This window comes from Moschus berezovskii, chromosome 1 (assembly GCF_049115385.1).
Source record: "Moschus berezovskii isolate FMDL1 chromosome 1, NW_MosBer_1.0, whole genome shotgun sequence".
In the NCBI taxonomy this organism is placed as follows: Eukaryota; Metazoa; Chordata; class Mammalia; order Artiodactyla; family Moschidae; genus Moschus; species Moschus berezovskii.
The window spans coordinates 154,203,096-154,220,615 of NC_142460.1; the positions used below are offsets into that span (position 1 = coordinate 154,203,096).

The 17,520-nt window shown below is 50.4% G+C and overlaps 1 protein-coding gene across 5 annotated transcripts in view; it reads right to left on the bottom strand.

Moving 5' to 3' along the window:
- Nucleotides 1–7,214: 7,214 nt before the first annotated feature.
- MRAS (muscle RAS oncogene homolog) overlaps nt 7,215–17,520 on the bottom strand; it is a 68,347-nt gene continuing 58,041 nt past the window's right edge. For 4 of the 5 annotated variants that reach the window (XM_055413129.2, XM_055413119.2, XM_055413110.2 and 1 more), the window contains exons 3-6: nt 16,774–16,927; nt 15,125–15,224; nt 9,745–9,824; nt 7,215–8,120 (exon numbers count right to left, since the gene is read on the bottom strand). In XM_055413129.2, coding sequence (XP_055269104.1) covers nt 8,021–8,120; nt 9,745–9,824; nt 15,125–15,224; nt 16,774–16,927 — 434 coding nt within the window. In that variant the 3' untranslated portion in view covers nt 7,215–8,020. Of the gene's footprint in view, nt 8,121–9,740; nt 9,825–15,124; nt 15,225–16,773; nt 16,928–17,520 lie in introns of those variants that run through there. The other variant, XM_088840334.1, reaches the window with a different exon arrangement.

Consider the following 17,520-nt stretch of genomic DNA (forward strand, 5'->3'; position numbering starts at 1 on the left):
CCAGTCTCCTGGGGGATTATGACGGTTGCTAATGTTTGAGAACTGCCACCTAACTGATAATATTAGTATTGCTCTTATAGAACAAGGTGAGAAATTTTATTCTTACTAATAGGGGAAGCCACTGTGCTGGTTTGCCAGGGACTGTCCTGGGTTTAGCACTCAAAGTCTCCCATCCCAGGAAACTCCTCGGTCACAGGCAAACTGGAAGCTTGGTCCCCCCATTAACAGTTGGAATCAGGGACTTCCCTGGTGGTCCAGTGGTTAAGAATCCGCCTTCCAATGCAGGGGATGCAGGTTCGATCCCTGTCTGGGAACTGTGATGATTCCACATGCCAGCGGGCAACTAAGCCTGCATGCCACAATTAGACAAAGAACAGGCCACACAACGAAGACCCAGCATAGCACACCTGCCCCTCCAAAAGCCAAAGAGTTGGAACCATACTGTACCCTGGGAAGGGATTAGGGGATTGTGGCAAAAGAAAGCCAGCCAGGAAAGGGGGAGGGAGTCTGAGGGGCAGGTGCTTAGCTGACTAGTTGTGGGGGGGAGGTTGCTGTCAGAGGAGGCGTGGGTGGGATGGCAACTGGGCAAGGTGTCGGGTGAGGGCCAAATGAGAGGCCCTGACAGCCGAGGGGCCATCCTGGGTACCCCAAGTCCTCAGCACAGCTCAGGAGTGGCTACTGAGTGTGGACTTCCTTTGTAGAAACTGAGGCAGAGGCTGAACTTCAGAGGAAGGAGGCTGTGGAGCCTCAGAAACTGAGTCTGCAGCTGCCCTGGGGCTGCTATAGGCTGGGGACCAGGGACAGAGGAGGGCAGCACAGGTCTGTCTGACCCAGGTTTGAAGGCATGGAAGCCCCTGCTGATATCTGTAATCATTCTTAATCCATTTAATAGACACTCGGCACTAGCATTGTAGCACCAGGCCTGCCCCTGGATCTGCGGTCATACATCATTATAGATTGGACAGACCGGTCAACAAGTTAAGCCAGGCTCTGAGAGGACCTGCTTGGGTGAAGAGAGAATCCTCACAGTCAAGTGTTGGTTTACAAAGGGTTGGGCTCCTCAACCCACTTGTTTCTTTTATTAACCAATTTTCACTGAGAAACTGTATGGTTCAAGGAATCAGCCTAATGCTCGTGGTGGTGCAGTGGTTAAGAATCTACCTGCCAATGCAGAGGACACGAGTTCCATCCCTGGTCCGAGAAGATTCCACATGCCATGGGGCAACTAAGCCCGTGTGGAACAACTGCTGAGCCCGTGATTTAGAGCCTGTGCTCTGCCACAGGAGAAGCCACTGCAAAGAGAAGCCCACACACTGCAACTAGAGAGTAGCCCTCACTGGCCACAACTAGAGAAGGCCCGCACACAGCCAAAAAAAAAGTTTACCTCCAAATTAAAAAAGTATATATAATTAGCATAAAAATGGAACCCATCTCATGGTCTCAGCTCTGGCCATCAACTGCATCCTCTGGGGAGCTTTAAAAACTCTTCATACCTAGGCTCTGACCCAGGCCAACTGCACCTGATTCTCTGGGACTGTGGCCTGGGCAGCAAGGTTTTTTCCCCAAACTCTGGAAATGATTATACTAATATACAATCCTTTGCAAACCACTGGTTATGAATTCGAGATGATGACATGTCAGGAACCTTTGCTATATGCCTTACATCCCTTTTCTGAACCTGGTTTCCACCCGGGGAGGGTTGCCAAATGGTCTCATGGCATCCTAAATTTCCTCTCCACTTTGCCAATTCTGCCCAGGAGGTTGGGGCCTGAGCGGCAGGTGGGAGTGGGAGGAGCTGGATGAGTCATGTGTGGGTCACACAGTCACTCGGGAGATGGGGAGCAGAGGGGAGGCCACCCCCATCTCAGGATGTTGCGGGGCGATGTAGGGGTGTGTGAAGAATGTTGTCAGAGCTGCCCAGAAGAAAAGATGGACCTTTGCTCCTTTCATTTCCCCTCCCTACTCTCGGTGGCCTTGAAACTAGCAGAAGGCCCTGCAGTCAGAAAAGGAGGTTCAAGGGGCCAGTTCACGTTTTCACTGAGGGGGAATCCATGACCATCTCCCCAGAAGAATGCATATGTACACACAATTTTGCATGTGATTTTTGAAAAATGTTTATTATTTACTTATTTTTGGCCGTGCTGAGTCTTCACTGCTGCTTGGGCTTTTCTCTGGTTGCAGCGAATAGGGGCTGCTCCCTGGTTGCGGTGTGTGGGCTTTTCACAGCAGTGGCTTCTCTTGTGTGTGGGCTTCAGTAGCTGTGGCGCTGGGCTTAGTTGCCCGGCAGTATGTGGGATCTTTCCAGATCAGGGATGGAACCCATGTCCCCTGCATTGGCAGGAGGATTCTTTACCACTGAGCCACCCGAGAAGCCCCTGCATATGATTTTGAGGAGGGGTCGAGAGGGGGTCAGTCACCCCACCCATCACCCCACAGAGCCAAGACTAATAACCCCCGTACTAGGGTTCCTGGCAGTCCCTAGGGCCCTTTAAGGGACCCTTGTTCAGCAGACACAGGAAGGAGAGGAGGATCTGGGCTACTTCCCCCAGAAAGTGGGCTGCTGTCCTACAGATTAGAACCAAACAAGCTACCATTACGTCCAAGTGGTAGGAAAGCACACAAGGCTGGGCCTCACATCACAATTTCTAATTCAGTTGGTCTGATATGGGCCTGGGTGACTTGCATTTCTAGCAAGTTTCCAGGTGATGCTGAAGTTGCTGGTCATGGGACCAAACTTGGAGAGCCACTTACCCGATTATGTTACCTCTGTTCATCAGTCCAGGTACGTGTCCCATGATTGAGCAGGAAGCTGGTTTGAGTCAGAGTTCATGGTTTCCCTTATCGTTGCCAGGATGTATATTCTACTGAAAGCATCCATCAGTTCTTGGCTGGTAGAACTCAGCTTTCTTATTTTTAAAATTTCACATTAGCATGATAATGCGCTGTTTGCCACAGTGCGTGTGTGTGTGTGTGTGCACGCGCGTGCATGTGTGCATGTACATTCATGCACGCTCAGTCATATCCAACTCTTTGTGACCCCATGGACTGCTAGGCTAGCCTAGGACTCCAAGGACCCTGCTAGGCTTCTCTGTCCATCGAATTTTTCAGGCAAGAATACTGGAATGGGTTGCCATTTCCTTCTCCAGGGGATCTTCCCCACCCAGGGAACAAACCTTTGCCTCTTGTGTCTCCTGGGCTCTTTACCAGCTAAGCCACCAGGGAAGCCCCGAGCACAGTGGTGGAACTCTGCAAAGTGAGAGTCCTGGGGGATGAGAGTATCTCCAGCTGGTACAGAACACCCACCTTTAGAGAAAGCTCCAAGAACACTGAGCTTTTCTGTGTTCTCAGCTTGGATTCAGAGCTCTGTACATTGAATGTGGCTGTCTACATTTTCAGAAAAATGTTTGAGGGTTTGAAAAGCAAACTGGGATCCAATTTGTCTTTGTGTAAAAACTTTCCAAAATTAAGGAAACCATTTGCTGGCTGTGGGAACACTTCTGAGTTTGCTGACTGGCCAGGCAGAATCTTGTGGCTGTTATAGGCAAAGGAACAAACTCTAACTGTTGAGTTGAAAGCAAATGAGACTTCTCCTGGGTGGACTGGCTGAGCTCGGTCCCAAGGCACAGTACATCCAGGCTGGACTTCATTCCGATGCTGAGTTGATGTCCTTTGTAGGGCAGTGATACTCAGATTTTATTGCACATATGAATTACCTGGGGATCTGGTTGAAATACAGATATTTTTTATAGCCTGGATTTACTTATTTAAAAATATCTATTTATTTGGCTGTGTCAGGTCATAGTTGAGGGACACAGGGTCTTTTGTTGTGGCACACGGACTCTAGTTTGGAGCATTCAGGCTCCGTAGTTCCAGGTGCACAGGTTTAGTTGTTCCAAGGCATGTGGGGCTTTAGTTCCATGACCAGGGATCAAACCCATGTGCCCTGCATTGCAAGGCGGATTCTTAATCACTGAACCACCAGAGTTAAGAATTTTGTCCTGATTTTGACTGAGTAGGACAGGACTAAAGGAGAACTACCAGAACATCCTTTGCCCTGCTAAGCACCATATACCCAGTACCCAGCCCAATGCCTGGCATGGGTGGGGTCCAATAAATCTGTGTGGAAGGAATGAATAGGCAGGCAGCCACACCACCCCTCCCCATTCTAGTCGACAGTCTTCTCTGCCCCCAGCCCAGAGGGGATGAGAAGCTTCCTCTAGCCTCTAAGTTAACCTGCTTCAGCTGTCATCACCCGAAGAGTACCCAGGAAGGGATTTGGTCTCTACACCCTGGGAAAAAAGACCCAAAGTTTTTTGCCAAGTACCCAACAGTTTCAATCAAAAGAGAAGAGAAATCACTTTATACAAAAGACTGTAATCTTACAGACGGTGGGTAGGGGGCAGCTTCCATGAAAAGCAACGTCAGACAATCCACTTGGTGTCCTTTACAAAGAGCATCATTTCTAGGATCTGTACTATGGATGCCCACACTTAGCTTTAGCTTTTGTCTACTTAGGGAGTACACATCATTGTCCCATTCATAGGTTGGGAAGCTAAAGACTGAAGCAGGTAACTTACTCAGAGGCATATAAAAGTCAGAGGCAGAGCCCGAATGCAGGGCTGTTGGACATCAGGAGGCTGTGTCTATAAAACGAGTGCTCACCTGCCTTCATCCTCTGGCTCCATGCAGGACGGGGACACTGCTCATAGCCACCTGTGGTCTCCTCCTGGCGTTAGATTTGCTCTGTAAGAGGGTTTCATTTTGGGCCGGACACTGACCACATACAATGTTCTCATCGAAACTTTAGAAATATTTGAGTAAGAGGAAATCAGACAGACAAGAGTTCCTCTGCTTTTCTTTATTAATGAGTTGGGATACACAAAGACTTAATAAAAGTTACACAAAAGGCTCAAGCATCATCGAGATCTTCAGGCATCACTCGTTTCACAACGGCCACCAGTGTAGACAGTGGCTAACACTGTGTGATAGACGCTGGGCGCTCACGGGCGCTCAGCAATTCAAGTGTCTTTCGTTCTAAGTAAACCCGACATGGAATCCCTACTCCAATGGGGGCTGCAAAGGGAGGGGACCTGTCTCTGGCTCTGGATTGACTGTAACACATCTGAGGGGCCTCTGAGGGGTCACAGCTGCCATGTGTTAGTGGGTCATGTCTCCTGGGAACAGGAGACAGGCCACACTAGGCTCACAGGCACTTCCCACAAGAAGATGGGGGTGGGGTGGGGTACACAAAGTCCTCACTGAAGCCATCCAGTGCCCCCTATGAGGGGGCATCGCCCCAAGCGTGGGGGTGGGGAGGATGGCTCGGATTGCTTGCCCTCTAAGGGGAGAAAAGGAGCCCTCTAAGTGAGGAGGGGCAGGATGTCAGAAGGAAATCTGTAAGCGCACAGTGACAAAGGCAGGGGGTGAAGGGATTTCAGGAATGGTGTGCTCCAGGGGGCATGAAGGTAGCACAATTCAAATTAAAAGCCAGTAGGGACACCAGAGTGTCACCAAAGACACAAGTCTTATTGGGCTCTGCACTCAGGGAGGAGCATGGCTACTGGTTTTCCAAACCGACCCTGCCAGGTGCCCGTGTGCTGGGGGTACCCCTGGGTACACTCTAACTCAGGCCTAGGTGGAAGCCGTCACTGCCCCAGAGCCCACAGTTCTCTAAAATGCAGAGAACCGTCTTTCAAAAGTGTTATTTACCCATCGCAGCTGTGGGGGAAATGAGGTCATGGGAAATGAAGGCAGACTCTTAACTCAACAGGGAGGCTGCTGAAGGCCATCGTTTACCCAGCTTCTGCCTTCAGCATCGTGGGCTATGTGCGGAGTGCAGGAGAGATGCCCTGGAAGATGGGGCTGGGGGCTGGGGTAGATGGCACTGCCCTAGTTGGGGGAGGGCCCCGAAGCAGCTGGAATCCCCTCGTCTGGTTACATTCACAGCTAAGGGCTTCATTCTAAGTCAACTGGTCTGCTTCCAACAAGACTCCCCAGTGCCATCGGGGAACTGCAGGCTCCACAGTGGATAAGGGTGCTGGTGGTGGTCATTGCCTGGGAACGTTTCACAGCGGATGCTGCCCTGTGGGCTCCGCCCCTCTCTCCGTCACCGCGTCGCCATCCTTCCTTCTTCCCTCTGTCTCGCCTCTTCCTCATCTTCAGCTTACGGCTTCCACCCAGCTGTGCCTGGGCTGCTGGGATGTGGCCCAGAGAAGCGTGGCAGTTGGAAAGGGCCTTGTCCTGTCAGTGTTTAGAAGGCCCACGAACATTACAGGGTTTTGGGAAGATCTGAATGCCTGAGCTGAATGTTCTTTGTTATCCTTCCTTTTCGACTCAGAAAAAAAAGGGCCATTTAGACAAATAATGAAGGCTAATGTTCCAACAAATTATTTCGTTCAGCAGCAGAGTCACTCTTTGGCTGTGCCCCCACCCCTTCCCCCACGTTGCTGGTGACCTCGTTAAGACCATAGCATATTTTCAAAACTAAAGAAGAATCCAGGTGTCTCCATGTCCAGCTGGGTGTTCACCTGCTCCAGAGTTTCTTTCTCCAAGTGGTGGCTAGGCCACCTGCTTGGGATGCTCTAGTTTGCTTGGTGGCCTGATTTGTAACAGATAGAAATTAAGGTCACTAACCAACTGCCTCATCTTCTGACTCTCTCTGGGGTGTGCTGTAGTTCCTGCTTCCCCCCCACCCCACCCTACCCCACCCCATCTGGCTCAAACCAGCAGCACCTGAGGCAGGTGGTCATCGTCAAGGAGTTGGGGGCTGGCCCCTTGTAGAAACAGGTGTAGGGGAGCCATGTCATCACCCCAGCCTTTCTTTCTCTTCCAATTATAGTAAAGATCCAAGAGGTTAATAAAAGTTTGTGCCAGAAAGGCAACCTGTAATACTAAGTTTGCAAATACTTCAAGGGGTTTTTGCCCATTTATTGGACTGAAGAAGTGAGTCAGTTGACTCAAAGGGAAAATGGCTTCAGGTCTTGGTGCTATTTTAGTAAGAACAGTAATGGATCATTTTTGGCGAAGACTTAGCACAAACTAGAATTTTCCAGATGGTGTCCATGTTAGCCGACTTCAATGTGGAGCCCATTCACACCTGCTCAGTGTGTTTGTATCAGAGGCACCAGACAGCGCAGGTGACGGGAGAACTGCGAAGAACACAGAACTTAACCCACAACACTTGAAAAAGAAAAGAACGCTTTCACAATGCCAGTCAGCTTGCTTAATTTATACGTCTCCAGGTTAAGGTGAAGCCCTTTAAAAACTGATGTGCCAGCCCCTCTCCTCAGCAAAATAAAATTTTGTTTCATAATATCTGTATCCTGAACCACAGTAAAGCCTTCTGGGTAAACACAGCTCTCTTCTCTCCAGTTTACAGGCTGTGAGTGGGGTCTGTTTCTCTTGAACCTCCAGCCAGCATCCCTGTGAACTTCCCAGTCTCTCGGTCACTCTACTTTTATATTGAGTTTTGGCACGGCTGGGAAAATTCAGTTAAAAAAAACCTACAATATTCCAGACATGATATCGGAGAGGTCTGCTGAAGACTTGAAACTTCACCAGGCAGTGGGTACAGACCCCTTTAATAAAATAATAATCCCTAAAATAATTTAAAAATCTACAAAAGACACCCAGGCTCAGACACTGTGGACTGGGGGTGGGGGGAGCTTGATCATGGCTTGTTTTTGTACGTGGAGAAACACTCCCACATCAAACCCACACTATGAAGTTCAGAGAAACAACACAGCCCCCAAGAGAGGGAGGGACCAGATGGCTTCAACACAGGGGCTCGGATGCTGCTTGTTCACCGCTGCCACCTCGTCTCTGGTGAAACACCGGGCCGCCTGCGCCCCTCCAGGAAAGCTGGACCCTACCTCCTCCCTACCCACCCCCCCTCTCTCCCTTCCTGTGCCAAGTCCTCGGGCCAAGGGTCATGGTTAGAATGGTCTTCGATGCAGTTAGGCAGTGGAGGGGTCCCGAGGGCTGGCCAGTTCCCGGTCACTGTGCCCAGGGCCTCCGGCCATCACAATATCACACACTGCAGTTTGTGGGTGCCTGTGGCCCGGTCTCCCCGCCATTTGGTTTTCTTCTTCTTCTTCTGGCTTTTTTCCGGAATCTGTTGCCTTTTGAGAGAAGGAAGGACAGAATAGCAATGTTACAAAGGGCTTTGCTTCTCTCTGCCTTCTCCTCCCTTGCTCCTGGGTCTGTGACTGGGAGGTCAGCTCTGGTTCTGGACGGGGAGGGGTTAGGGGATGGGGAGGGGTGGGGGAAGGGGCATAGGGAGGGGACATCCTGGTCCTGGACACTGGAGGAGGAAGGCCTGGCCTGGAAAGCATCTCTAAGGCAGGGAAAGTGGGAAGGGAGAGAGGGCAGAGCAAAACCTGCCATCCTACCGGTGAGACTTCTAGATAACATGCGATGGCTGCATTTATTTCCATCATATATAACATCAAGCTATGTCATGTGTCATACAGTGTTGGCTTCTATGTCTGGGTTTCATATTTTATTTGATTTTTTAAAAGTATTTTTAATGTGGACTATTTAAAAATTTTTTATTGAATTTGTTACAATATTGTTTCTGGCTTATGTTTTGGTTTTTTGGCCAAGAGACATGTAGGAATCTTAGCTCTCTGACCAGGAATCAAATCCTTGCTCCCTGCATTGGAAGGTTAAGTATTAGCCACTGGACCACCAGGGAAGTCCTGTTCATTTTTCCTAGGTCTAAAACCTGCCCTTGGAACTAGGAGATCCATCACTAAGACATCACCCCCTCCGGGTGTGGCAGCATCTCCTAACGCCAGCAAACACCCATGAGAAAATAATTTCATGAGTGCAGGACTGCCAGCTAAAGCAGAAGGTGAAGGCTACCAACCACAGTCCCCACTGGGGAATAATCAGAAAAGGAGGTTTTTGGGTGTGTGGGCATGAGTGTGAGTGTGTGCACGCACTGGGGGCGGGGGGTTGAGAGACGGCAGGTCAGGAAGCGCATGGTTACAACCTGCATGTGAGTCCTCAACTCTGTGACGGCCCTGGAGGCCCCCAGCAAAAGACCAGGCTAAATGCACGTTGTCTGCAAAGCACTGATTAGGTGTCCCTGTAGGCTGAGGATTTGGGGAACAGGAAAGATAGATGACGAGACCAGCCAGGAGGCTGTCTCCGTCCTCCAAGCAAGAGATGATGAAGCTTTACACCTAACTATGCAAAAGAATGGACAGAAGACCATGGCTGGGCTTTCTGACAATCCTTGCAGATCGCCAGTGTGTGGGGACTGGCAAGGGGACACATGTGCAAAGCCTCTGTGACTGCAGCCTAGGAATCGGATGCTGGTCATTCAGCTGAAATGCCAAGGGGTGCTCTGACATCAGGGAAGAGGGGAGGGCCTACTTTTTACTGAGTTGGCAGCTTTGGTGTTGGGAGAGCCTGGGATTGGAGGTGGGGGTGGGGTGGGCAGGATGGAGGCGCTGCCCAAGGGGAGTCTGAGCTGCAGGATGGAGGAGATCCAGGGAGGAGGCTGTGCTGGTACCTCGTGCAGGAGAGCACTTTGCTTGTGGCTCCATCCACAGGGAGTAGGGGAAGGCACAGGTGGGTGGGGAGGACAGAGATAGACGGACAGAGGCATAAGAAACCCAGAACAAGGCCCAGAAGAGCCCAGCCTGGGCCTGGACAAGGTGCCCCCGTGCTCCTCTAGCCCTCCCTGTGCCCATCCTGCCTCAGAGGCCCCGCTTCCGGGTGGCAAGCCTCACTCACCTAATTACTCTAACCAGGTCGTGGAAGGCTTTGTCAACGTTGAGAGGTGGGTCCTTGGCACTGGTTTCTATGTACGGGATCTGGAAGGCAAAGTGGAGTCACTGAGATACACAAAGCCCTTTTCCCTAAAAAAGGCAAAATTCTCAGAGTTCCCAAGGAACCCTGCAGAGCCCCCTGGCACCTACAACCTCAAGCCTTGGGTGGCTTCCCACTTTATTATTGCTTTATTTAGAAGCTGCGTGGATTTTATTTTTTTAATTAATTTTTATTGGACTCCAGTCACTTTGCAATGTTAGTTTCTGCTGTACAGCACAGTGAAGCAGCTGTATGTTTACACACAGGCTCTCTTTTCTTGGATTTCCTTCCCATTGAGCTCATGACGGGGCATCGAGCAGAGTTCCCTGTGCTGTACAGAAGGTTCTCATTAGGTATCTACGGCTTCTCACTCTTTAAAGTTGGAAAGTTTTCCTGACGGCTTTTCTGACTCTCTCTTTGTTCTTGGTTCACAGAGATATTTTGGAGCCCCCTAAAAATAGAATGAAAAAGACCTTTTTATACACTTGAAGACTAAAGACTGTTTCATCTATCAAACTGACGTCTGTTCTGATTCTATTCACTTTCCTCCCCGAGGTCTCTTTCTGTGCCCTGGGGGATCCTGCCCCCTTCCCAGGTCCTCCTGAGGGGATGTGGGTGGGAAAGGGGATGGCCCTGGGCAGGACTATGCACCTTGGTGATTCTGGTGGTCTGTGCATCCCTTCTGGTCTCCAGCAGCCTGCCTGGCCCAGCTCTCTCTTGGTGTGCATCTGTGAGCCCAGAGCTCAGTATGTTTCCAGAAGGCTCATGTCTGCATGGTTAGGACTGAGGAATCACCAGCTGGCTGGAGGGTGGCAGTAACTGGGAGACGTGGTTGAAGGGACCCCGTAGGACCATGTCTACCCCAAGCCCTGGGCTGGCACAGCGAGGAAAACAAAGCTTCCATGAAGTCAGGACAGAGACTCTTCCTTTCATGGGGACCCCGTAAAAGCAGGAGGCACACCCCCACTTTCCTAACAAGTGAAGAGAGTGTGGGCTCCAGACAGCATGCACTGGCCTCCCTAGATGAGATGCAGGCAAGCCAATCGTGATTAGACTGAAGAACTCTGGTATTTTTTTGCAACTTTTTCCTGATTACAAAATTAAGACATTTGACTACTAACTCATTGGAAAAAAACACAGCAAAGAAAAGAAAAATGACAGACAGGTTAAACCTGGGGATAGGGTAAGTCGTCATTTTAGAGGAGGAGCAGGTTGTAAATGATTGCCCAGAACACATCAAAAAGTACCTTCCCACCAATGATCATCGCAGGAGATCAGACGTTCACACATTGCTGTGGCTTGCTCTACTGACCCAGACACAAAGAGCAGAGCACAAAGGCCAGGGCTCAGACCTTCAAAATTTCCAAACTTCCATTCAACAAATATTTGAGCCTCTGATAACCCTGAGAGGAAACTGCCTTCCACTGAAGGCTATTAGGTTGTAGGCTCCTCACTGAGGTGACTGTGGGCTGTTTGGCCTCCCAGGTCTCAACGTCCCCGACCTCTCTAATCCTCATGTTAACCCACTGAGGTAAGCAAATCAGCTATCTCCATTTTGCAGCTGGGGAGACTGAGCTCAGACTGGTGATGTATTTGCCCTAAGGCCACACAGCAGCCAGCGGAGACTCAAGATCTGGACCAGGAACACCTTCCATTTCCTGCCTGGCCTGACGCGGACAGGTAGGGGTGTTGAGGTCCACTCCAGAGCCTCTTCTAAGTGTGATAGGCACCCCAGTAGGTCCCGGGAGCTGGAGTCCTATTCAGTCTTTTGAAGGCAGAGCAGTATTCTCCTCTGTGGACATCCAGGGGGCAGGGACCTACCCAGAGCTTCTTTGCATCCTGTAATCCTGCCAGCTCGTATGTCCCAGATTCCTAGGACCAGACCTCTGCTGCCTACCCACCCCCTCACAAGCACACCAGCTGTAATATCCCTGGTCTCCAGACACTGTCACCTTTTTTCTGGGGGGTTTGGCCTCTGCAGAAACACTGATGTGCATTATCTGGGTTCTTAGAATTCTAAGATTTTGTAGTAACAAGACTTAAACTATGGGAAATCGTGCAACAAATGGTAATATGGTTTGGCTCCACTGAAGGGCCAGGAAATGCCACCTTCTTGCACTAAATGGGGGTGACCTGCCTTAGTCAGCTCAAGAGGAACTTGCCTTATGAGCTCTAAAATTGGGAGAGGTGCTAACAAAGTCATGTGGTCTAATGATAAATGAGGTTGCAGCATTTGCTGTAAAAGCAACATTAGCTGAGACACTGGAGACCTGCATTCCAGTGGGGGTAGGTGGGGTACGCCTTACCAGCCCCCTGTGTCTCGTTCTCTGTTACCTGAAGAATGGGGCTGCTGCTACCCCTGCACTGCCCCCTTCCCCCGATCCTTACCCATCCACCCAGAAGGGGTCTGTGAAAGCCCTCAGCATCAGCTCACTGTGTGGAGCCTGAGTCTATGGGATGGGATATCTCCTGGCCTCTCTCTGTTCAGGATGTTGGCTGGTAGAGAGGTGGGTGCTTTCTGAGGTCTCAATCTAATTCTAAACCCAGCGGTCAGTTCAGTGCTCACCTGGAGACTTCTGAGCACACCTGGCTTGGTCGATCACTCCCTCTTCTTTGAGGCATATCCTGTTCTTGGCTCTCAAGACCTCACTCTGGTCCTCACACATCACTGACTACTCTGTTGCTTTTCCTGCTTCCGCTCATCTCCCTGCATTTATGGCACTGAAGTGTCCCCAACCTCAATCCCAGGACTCTTGCCCTACCTACAAGGGTTTCATGACTTTTTTCCCCTTGGGTTTCAAGGCATTTTTCTCCTTTTCCACATATATAAACATATAATTATGTACACATAAAATTGAGGTATGATCGCCATACAACACTAATTTCAGGTGATTTGGTATTTGTTGCTGTCGTTCAGTGGCTAAGTCATGTCCAACTCTTTGCCACTCACATGAACGGCAGCACACCAGGCCTCCCTGTCCTTCACTATCTTCTAAAGTTTGCTCAAACTCATGTCCATTGGGTCAGTGATGCCATCCAACCATCCTGTCCTCTGTCATCCCCTTCAACTTCTGCCTTCAATCTTTCCCAGCATCAGGGTCTTTTCAAATGAGTTGGCTCTTCGCATCAGGTGGCCAGAGTACTGGAAGTTCAGCTTTGGCATCAGTCCTTCCAATGAATATTCAAGGCTGATTTCCTTTAGGATTGGTTGGTTTGATCTCCTTGCAGTCCAAGGGACTCTCAAGAGTCTTCTCCAGCACCACAGTTCAAAAGCATCTGTTCTTTGGCGCCCAGCCTTCTTTTCAACTCTCATATTCATACATGACCACTGGAAAAGCGATAGCTTTGACTATACAGAACTTTGTTGGCAAAGTGATCTCTGCTTTTTAATACACTGTCTAGGTTTGTCATAGCTTTCCTTCCAAGTGTCTTTTAATTTCGTGGCTGCAGTCACTGTCCACAGTGATTTTGGAGCCCAAGGAAGGAAAATCTGTCACTGTTTCCAGCACTTCCCCATCTATTTGCCATGAAGTGATGGGACCAGATGCCATGAGCTTTGTTTTTGAATGCTGAGTTTTAAGCCAGCTTTTCACTCTCCTCTTTCAACCTCATCGAGAGGCTCTTTAGTTCCTCTTCACTTTCTGCCATTAGGGTTGTGTCATCTGCATATCTGAAGTTATTGATATTTCACCTGGAAATCTAGACTTCCATGTCTGGTTCTAACTGTTGCTTCTTGACCTGCATACAGGTTTCTCAGGTGCCACGTAAGGTGGTCTGGATTTCCCATCTCTTAAGAATTTTCCACAGTTTGTTGTGATCCACACAGTCAAAGGTTTTAGCGTAGTCATTGAAACAGAAGTAGATGGTTTTTTGGAATTCCCTTGTTCAGCCAGGAGTCAGGCCACGTCTCTCCTCACTCAGAACCCGCGAGTGGTCTCCCCCTCACTCTGAGTAAAAGCCCTTAAGGCCTTAACCCACTGCACCCCCTTGCTCTGACCTCGCCTCCTGCTACTCACCCCCCCACCCCATTCCTTCTGCTCTGGCCTCCTTTCACCTCCCTGCTGTTCCTTGAACTCCCACAGCAGGGTCTTTGGACTGCGGGATTATTCCTCTGCTGGAACATTCTTTCCCCAGATATCCAGAGGACCTACTCCCTCATCTCCAGTCAGTCCTGGCTGACATGCACCTTCTAGCAAGGCTCTCCCTGATCACGTATTTGTAAAAGTGTGCCCCCCACCCCCAATCCCTGTTCCCTCCCTCCCTCCCTAATTTACCTTCCCCCAGAGCATGTTACCTTTGGGCACACTCTAATTTCCTTACTTATTTTTTTTAAAAGCTGGGTTTTTAAAAAATTATTTATTTATTTGGCTGCATTGGCTGGATCTTAGTTGCAGCATGTGGGATCTAGCTGCCTAACCAGGGATGGAACCCAGGCCCCCTGCACTGGGAGCTTGGAGTCTTAGCCACTGGACCACCAGGGAATTCCCTGCTTTGTTTATTGACTGTCTTCTGTCACTAGAAGTAAACACCTGAAGCATGGAGTTTTGTTTCCCAGGACACAGGATGGTTGAATGAATATGTGAATAAACACGGAAGGCGGAATAAGCAGAACTAACCCACAGTGAACCCTTTCCTCTACTCACAGAGCTAGGCCCACCGGGCAGAGGAAAGCAATAATCCTGTAGACTTCCGGGAGGCTAGGTGGATGTCTACATACCTGACTAGTGAGGCCAGGGCATGGTGGGCCAATGCAGGGGAGGGGTGGGAAGAAGCCCAGTGACCCCACCATCCAGTGGGTAAAGGGGCATCACAATGAATAGAAAAAAAAAAAACTTAAAGATGTCTGCTGACATGCACTGTGGGCTGGGCCAACCTGGGTTTGATCACTTCCCAGATGAAGAGAGTAGTGCCTACCTCCATGTGCAGTAGCTCCCCCAACACGCCTGGCACGAGCAGGGCTCAGTAAAGGTCGCTGATCCGACGGTTCTGAGCACAGTCAGGTGCTAGCTCAGAGAAGGAAGCCAACTCCTTGCACGGCCCAGTGATGAACCTGCCGCGTCAGGGCCAGGGCCAGGCCCTCCCCGGAGCAGGGCCTCTACTGACTGACAAGGACGTGCTTTCTCTGTAGGTTGGCATCTTCCTTCACAAAATATCCCACACTGCACGTGCCCAATCTCTATGGAATCCAGCCCATGACCTAGGAGGTCTGCGTTCCATTCCCACAGACCAGGACTGCAGGAGTGAGGTGACACTGACATCCCCTGAGACCCCCACTCCAACACACACACACACACACACCACCTACATTGTGTTTGGTCGCCATTTCTTTTCCTTGCTCCCTGGTGATTTTCCTCAAATGCATCAGATCAACCTTGTTGGCCACGAGGATCATCGGGAATGACTCCCTGGGTAAAAAAGGAACAGCATCTTGTGAGCTTCCCCTGGTGAAGGTGGGGCGCCCTCACCTCAGGCCTGACACAGCACACAGCACCTCCCTATGGGTCTGAGGCTGACTTCAGAGTCTTTCCTTCCACATCTCCAGGGATGGAAAAGGGGCCTGCAGGCTGCTGGCTGCCTTGGTTTGAAGCCTCATGCCTGTTGCAAGGTGAGTGGGGACCCTCCTGGGAACCCCGTGGCTTTACAGTGTCTGGGCCAGTGGCTGGGTTCCTGGGCCCACTTCCTCCCATCTCCCAGTCACCGTGACACACGCCCATGCAGGCCATCATGCTGAGGCCATCAGCAATGACCCGTGAAGGGCACGAGGGCGGGGGGGGGGGGCACACAGCTGCCCATCAACAATGGCAGCTGCAAAATCAGGATGGCTCCCAGGAGAGTCAGGAGGGGATCTGGAGGCATGTCTGCCTGAAAGTTTCCGAAGGACACATGTGGCCACACTCCTGTCCCAAAGTCAACGAAATGCCCGTCTCACAGCGTCTTTGTCAGCAGTGAGTATTTTCATTAAGAAGTTGTAATTTGATGGGTGAAAATGGTACTTTATCCTTCTTTCTTACACTTCTTTGATTAGCAAGAAAGTTGACTATCTTCCCACATCTGTGTCATTTGTTTTCTCTTTAGAGATTCCTATAGTCAAGGGTTTAACCCACATTTATCTCTTAGAACTTTATGTGTATGCATGTGTACATGTATGTAAGCATCTTTTGCCTTTAAGATAGGTGTTAACTGGACTTTTCAAATTTACTGAGATTTGTTCAAAACTCCTATTAGTTTGTCCTTTTGTTTTTATACTAACCTCTTTAAGAGCTGATTAACTGAAAAGACCAGTTGGACTTAACAACAATTTCAAATTGTTTAACTACTCCACATTATGCTAAGGAAAACATGAGCCTTTAACTGTTGCTATTGTTTAGTTGCTAAGTCGTGCCTGACTGACTCTTTTGTAACCCCATGGACTGTAACCTGCTAGGCTCCTCTGTCCATGAGACTTCCCAGGCAAGAATACTGGGGTGGGTTGCATTTCCTCCTCCAGCGGATCTTCCCGATCCAGAGATTGAACCTGCATCTCCTGCACTGGCAGGCGGATTCTTTACCATTGAGCCACCTGTTAAGCGCGAGCCTTTAATTAGAGGCTTATAAATCTCACAGTCAAATGTGATTTAACCAATTACAATGTCCACTGGAGAGAAAATTCACTTTTTCTTTGGCTGTAATAAAATTTGGTTAAATTGGAGCTGAAAAACATGTTATTTACGATTCCTTGAGTCATCAGTGGGGACTGTTTAGGCAAGACGGGAGGGAGCCAACCCCTTGAGGCCGTATATGCATGTCGACCCCTCTGCCAGGTGGAAAGCACTAGGGTGGGAGCTGGTGGGAGTTGGAGGAACCAAGGGTTGAATTCAGCTCTGCTCCTTGAACCTCAGCTTTCACCTGAAGATCTGAAAGGGACAGACAGACATAGCCTACCCTGAGCCAGGCGTGGGGTGTCCCAGCCCTCACCTGTCCTTCACGCGCAGGATGAGCTGGTGGAAGCGGTCCACGTGCTCGAAGCTGGCCTTGTCCGTGACCGAGAAGACGATGAGGAAGCCGTCCCCTGTGCGCATGTACTGCTCCCGCATGGCGCTGAACTCCTCCTGTCCGGCCGTGTCCAGAACTGCGGTGGGAGGAGGCCACTCAGGGGCTGGCACCATCCGTCTGGGAGCCCCTGGGGCCTGCAGACCCCCAGGCTACAGCTGTGGCCCCCCGGGGTGGCTTCATGGAGCTGCCTCCACAAGGCCCCGGGCTGTGCTGTCAGGATCCAGCAGGGCCTCAGGCACCTCAGGGGGAGGCTCTGACTGACTCATTTGTGGACCCACTGATTCTACCCCAGGGTGCTCCCTGAGCCTTAATTCTCTGTCTGAAGAAAAAGCCTCATGAAGTCAGTGATCACCTCTGTGGCAGAACTCCTCAGGAGTCCCCAGACCTGGGCCTGGAGCCCTCAGCAGCCCTTAGAAGCCGACTCTTGGGGAGGTCACCCAACTCTCTGAGTCCTTCTTTCTTCAGTTGTAAAATGGACACAGTGCCTCAACTTGGCAGCCCCTTGGAAGGAGAGGCCCTGGACAAGCCTGCAGGAAGCCCGAAGAGGCCTTCCCGGGTCAGAAAGGGTCCCCAGCCCTGTGTGCACAGCCACCAGGCAGGACCAGGGGATGGGGCAGCCCCCTGAGAGCCAGGGCCTTTGCTACCAAGGATGAGGCTGCTGCAGGCCTC